This window comes from Sprattus sprattus (genome assembly GCF_963457725.1).
Source record: "Sprattus sprattus genome assembly, chromosome: 2".
Taxonomy (NCBI): Eukaryota; Metazoa; Chordata; class Actinopteri; order Clupeiformes; family Clupeidae; genus Sprattus; species Sprattus sprattus.
In genome coordinates, this window is record NC_137921.1 from 24,744,361 (window position 1) to 24,750,253 (window position 5,893).

At 43.6% G+C, this 5,893-nt stretch overlaps 1 protein-coding gene across 2 annotated transcripts in view; it reads left to right on the top strand.

Annotated features, from left to right (window-relative positions):
• cdc42bpab (CDC42 binding protein kinase alpha (DMPK-like) b) overlaps nucleotides 1-2,862 on the top strand; it is a gene marked incomplete at its 5' end in the record, with an annotated part of 73,043 nt that extends 70,181 nt beyond the window's left edge. For both annotated transcript variants that reach the window (XM_080832218.1, XM_080832219.1), the window contains one exon: nucleotides 2,591-2,862. In XM_080832218.1, coding sequence (XP_080688344.1) covers nucleotides 2,591-2,722 — 132 coding nt within the window. In that variant the 3' untranslated portion in view covers nucleotides 2,723-2,862. The remainder of the gene's footprint in view (nucleotides 1-2,590) is intronic.
• Between the last annotated feature and the right edge of the window lie 3,031 nt (nucleotides 2,863-5,893).

The window sequence follows — 5,893 nt, forward strand, 5'->3', positions numbered from 1 at the left end:
GGTGGTGTTCAGGTTCATGCTGCGGAACAGACCTCTGGATGTTCAGTCACATGGCGACTTTTGCCCGTTGAAGTTGTATACCTGACTTTGCTTTCCCAAATGAAGAAGGAAGTGGTTTTTACAGAGCGGTAAATTTTCATGGTTGCCACTATTTGGCCATACCAGGAGAGACAGTTGTCAGGCTATTGGTTGGGTCGAGAACACATACAATGGTTCTTGTTGATTGGTTGAGGGCCTGGAAGTCTGCCCCCTTATGTATGGCCAACTAGTGGCATCCCAACTTCACCTGAAGAGCACCTTACTGGTGGCAGGAAACACTCAAGGCCTCCCCTAGGACACTGCTTTGTCATTCCCATGTGGGCTTGTTGCAAACCGACCTCGCCATCCCCCTTGACTCCTAGCGGGTTCCCTACATCACCTGGGTTGCTCGCCTCTGTTCCCTTCCCTCCACTCAGCTCCACTCTGGCTTTTTCCCTCCATGTCATTGCCAGGAAGCTTGACGATAGGCTCTGAATGGCCCCAGCCTCCCCCAGACTCTGCTCTTCTTCCTCCCTCCCTGGCCTGGCTGTCCACCCTACACCACCTCTCCATCTCAGTTGTCCCAGCTCAGAATGACCATCCCTCTTCCCACTCCTCCCAAGCATGTGGAGTACTGCACCACACACCACCAACCATCCCTGTCACCTCCCCCCCACCACCACCACTACTGTTTTTGTTAGCTGAAAGTGTTAACTCTCCTCTTCAGTGGCAGACCGTATCACCTTCTGAGAAGACCCCCGATCTGAAAAGGGCCTTAAGGAACTTGCTAAGTAAAATGAAGGTAAAGTCAACACAAATACACACACACCAACACTCTTACAAGTCCCCCATTGCCTGCCTTGGCCGTCCAATCCCTTGTTTAGGTCCATCGCAAAGCCCTCAGTTCATCCCTTCCCCATGTCTGCCCAAGATGTGAGAGGGTCATTGGCTGGTAGGCCTTGATCTCGATGGCTGGCTGGCTGGCTGGCTGGCTGGCTGGCTAGTTGGCTCGCTTGTTGGCTGGTCACACACACACATTTTCACACCACCTGTGGCTCTGATTTGTGTTTGTGTTTGTAATGGCAAGCTTACCATCCACAGTCTGCATACCCCGCCTCCATCTTGATCCCACTGGCTTCTCCAGATGCCCATCATAGACTCCGACCAGTAGGATTGCTCGAGGAGTGCTGATAGGTTGTGCTGTAGAGTAGTGGTGTATATAGGGGCGGCATCTCTCCCTCAGTGCTGTGGACTTTGCATGGGTCTCCATACACACATGTACATACACATGGCACACATGGCACACACGGCACACACAGCACACACACACACACGACACACGACACACGACACACGACACACGACACACGACACACGGCACACGGCACACGGCACACGGCACACGGCACACACACACACACACAGAGGGAATATGCGATGCCAATTTCATTCCACATAAATATCTACTTGCTGTGTGCCTGTGTGTGTGTCTGTGTGTCTTTGTGTGTGCGTGTGTGTGTGCAACCCTTGTGTCAACTTGTAATACAGATGAAGCATGTCTATGTTGTACCTTATCGTTTTTCATGTCCCTTCAATACATTGTGAGATTATCGTTGTGATACTGCAACATGTCATTGCTGGTGTCAAAACAATGCAAAAAAGTGCTTCTAGTGCTTCTGAAAATATACTGTTTCCCCATATTCCTTTATTTATATTTCCCTTCAAACGTAAATGTGAACTAATGAACAAAAAATCTATGAATAGGAATCTCAGGAATATTGGTAGGCATAATGGTTCATCCAGAATGTTGACATCAAAGACAAGATGTTGCCAATTTTATATGGGCAAAAAGTCCAGCAGTCCAGTCATTACCCCACATTGCTTGTAGTAATTTATCAATTATTTGTTATTTTCGTCTCTATTTTAGCTTTTTTGAATAAGGGATGTAAAGAATACATAATTACATTTGGTGAAGTTTCTGGAACTGAAATTGCGTCTGTAGTGTCTATACACTATAAACATTAAAAAGTTAAAGTTAAAGTTATAAAAAAAAGGTTAAAGTGTCACATTTTCAACTTCATAGGCCAAGTCTGGTCATTTAACTGACAGCGACAATTGCAGCAAATGTGAAGAGCTTTGATATGGGGAAAAGCCAGCATCCATCCCCCTCTGTTCAGTTGTGTGTGGTTTTGACAAGAGCATGTCAGCTGGAACTGTGAGAATATCTTGTTGTTGCTACCTGAGAGTTGCATGTAGAGATGGAGGCCACACAGCATATCACCACATCCCTACCCTAATGAAATCAGGCAGACATTTCACACTTCACTCGTGTCTCTTCTTCCTGGTCTATGCACTGGATTTCTATCATGTTTGAGAACTCATGCCATACATGGATGAACAGATTCTAGCCAGCCAATCTCTCCTGGAATAGATGGCAATTAGTTCTGGAACTTTCTCTGAATTTGTTGTTTTTCTGTCCTCTGCTTCTTTAATTTCCTCCCTGTCCTCCTCTCTCTCTTTCTCTCTGTCCATCTGTATCATCTGAACTCTCTGCTTTCTCCTCCTCCTCCAGGACTCGGACTCTCCGCGTCACTCCACCGCCTCCAACAGCTCCACCTTCAGCAGCCCGCCTAGTCCCGCCTCCCCACACAAGACCAAGTCCCTCTCCTTAGAGAGCACAGACCGCGCCGGCTGGGACACATGAGGGGACTTGTTCCAGGACCCGCCCATAACCCCCTACCTCCTTCTCTCTCTCTCTCCGCAGGACTCCTCCCCTCCACTGCCCCTCTTGCCCTCTCCTTTGTGTGATTCGCCAATAGCACTCCTCCAAGCTCTGTACTCTGACTTAAAGGCGCTTAACAGAACACCCCCCTCCCACCCCGCCACGCCCTCCCTCTGGGAGAGGCTACTGTAACTATCCTCTGAGTGTGGATTGAGGAGGATGCATTACTTTGTGTGTAAGTGTGTCAGTGTGTGTGAATGTGTGAGAATGTCAGAGTGTGTTTGTGTAACTGAGGACAAAGTTGTAAAACTCCCCCCCGCCCCCCCCTTTCTACAGCCCTGCTTTGTAACTGGAACTGAGATGAAATTGAATCACATATTTGGTGGTCCTGAACTTAAGACCCTGGCTACCAACAGAACAATGAGCCCATTGTTGGAGACTTGGAGATTTGACACTCTGTGACTAGCATCTGTACATATCATTTGGGGGCTGAACTCCTTATTTATTACTCGATGTGAGACTCCACAAAGTGAACGACAGCAATCAGCACCTACCGTCCACCCTTTGGCCCGTGATAAGCAGACTGTACATTCTGGCCAGAGCAAAGGGGGGAGGGTTAACTGTTAATGCAACACAAATGCCACCTCATCTCATTCTATTTCCTCAACGCAGCGATTTGTGCAAAGTGCGACACTTTTGTTTCATCAGCAAGAGAAAAAAGCTTAAACTGCCTAACATGGACTGACACTTACTTACCCATAGCAACTTCACACACACACACACACACACACACACACACACACACACACAAATGCAACACGCTCACTCACAGTCAGCTGTCTTCCTGCTGTAGAACCTGTAGGATGCTATGATGCTAAGTTATCCACCATCAACTGTACTCCTACTTTAACGCAAGCCAGAGTCCTTCCGATAGTTTTAGACCAATCAGCACAGCAACTTTGCATCACGGACACGCTCACATATCCAGTGATGTACATACATTAAATAGTAGAGTATAATATATAATAAGAAAATATTATAGAACAGAGGGAAAAAACAATGACATGAGGATGGCACTCATTCCATTGTTGAGAAAGTCCTGAGGAGTGGACTTACTCAAGGCTGTCTTTAAGAACCACTTTCTCTATTTTTGTTGATGCATCTAATGAGGGTTTTATTTTTTTTCAGCACATTTTAGAATAGTTTTTATTTAATTTTTAGACTGGTGGAGTGTTTTTTGCTTCCCTGTCAACCATTGAATTATGCATAACGGTTTACCATGTTTTTATATGTTTACTTTCACTTGCACGTACAATTACGTTCATTGGCTCCTCCTTCACTTCAGATGCTAAACGATTCTCATATGCTTTTCTCTCTGCAGTTGTTCCTGATATTAATGAATGTGCATCCCCTTCCACTTGCTTTAGACTAATCTGACATTGTGCACAAGTACTACATCTTGATGTTTCACCTTGTCAACAGGTTTGGAAACTGGAAAAACAAATGTTACCTAACCACAAAAAAAAGAATTGTTATTGTTTGGCTAGTTTGGAATTACCACATAATTGTAAATAAGACACTTTGAGGGGAAAAAAACATGTACAACCAACTGCTCACTGTGGGAAATGTTTCTTTAACTGTTGCCATGACCACTGCTGATAGATCGTAAAGGCTTTGTGTACTTGAAATGTTTGAGAGGAATGCCCATAGGTAGGCCTTGAAAAGCAGGAACCTTATATTCACGACCACTGAAATAGACTCTAGTTTAGTTGGAAGAGATTGGAGAAAGGGGTGCTGGAATGTACCACTTTTGTTGTTCGTAACAATCCTCTGAGTTCTAATATCTTACCAAGGCAACCAATGTGAATTTACATTCCTTACTCCGAGGAACAAAACCCATTGTTCAAGACAACAGCCCAAACTTTCCAAGGATTTCCATTCTTTCATAAAAAGTTTTCATCCATTGAGTTCTGTTTTTATCCATTTTAAAACAATGTCTTATAATCATATCAACATTGCAAATCTGGAAAACAGTTTTGGAAGTAATGTTTTTTTCAGTAAAGATTGTAAACCTGTCATATCTAAGTGGGACTATCATACAAATAAAAAAAACTGCACAATAATGCCACCAACATCTCTGTTAGAAATTGGTGTAATGTCACCCATTGTCATTCCATATAATGGTCATGATTTTATTGTTACCAAAAAGCCCAGCTGAATGCAGTATTATTAGCCTTTCGAAGCCCCTATTTGTTCTCTTGGCTTAGAGATGTCTGATTACCCCTTGGATCTAGAATTTGCTGAATGTGAAGAGATGAGCTCTTGCATGCACAGGGAGGTATGGAGAAATGGCAAATGGAGGCCAAGTCTTTGACTAGCACCCTTCTCAGGATAGCCTGACCCCCCCCCACACACACACACACACACACACACACTAACACTAGTATGTCTGAATACTGTGTTTGACCCAAATATCAGCTTCTGAAGGTTTTCCTTAGGTGGCACATAATAAGAGCTTTTTTTCAAGCGCTCAGGGGCCATTGCTGACTGGGGTTTGATTTGGAGGTGACATTGTAGACATTATAGAGGGGGATGTTCTGAAGAGAAATTACCTTTGAAACTACAGTTTGTCTTCACTTACTCACTTTTTATTACCTTGTAATAATTTGTACAGTTTTTTTTTTTGCATGTCATAGGTGTAATCATTTCTTGGGGTTCCGTTTTGTTATACTGTTATACTGAGGGTTGTCCACCACAGGTAGAATTTGTTTTTCTTTTCTTTATTTTATTTGCACAGAGATATTTAAGATAGGAGGGCAACTGAATAATGTATGAAACTGGCCGTCACATGTTTGTGGAGAAATAATTATATTAACCTGACTCCGATGTAATTCATTAAAAACGGAGGGCTATTAAAGACGTGGCTCCAGTTTATGTTTTTTGATGATTTTTACTGTGTTTATGTGCCTTCATTTAATACAGCAGGAAGGACATCCTTCTTGTCACACTTACAAAATGGAGATTTATTACAAATTTCACATTTCTCCAGAAAACAAAAGCAGAACATTTACACCTATAGACATTCAATGTAACTATTCGAAAACAGTGCTAAACTTCATCTCCTACACTGAAAAAGTACTTAATACTACGAGG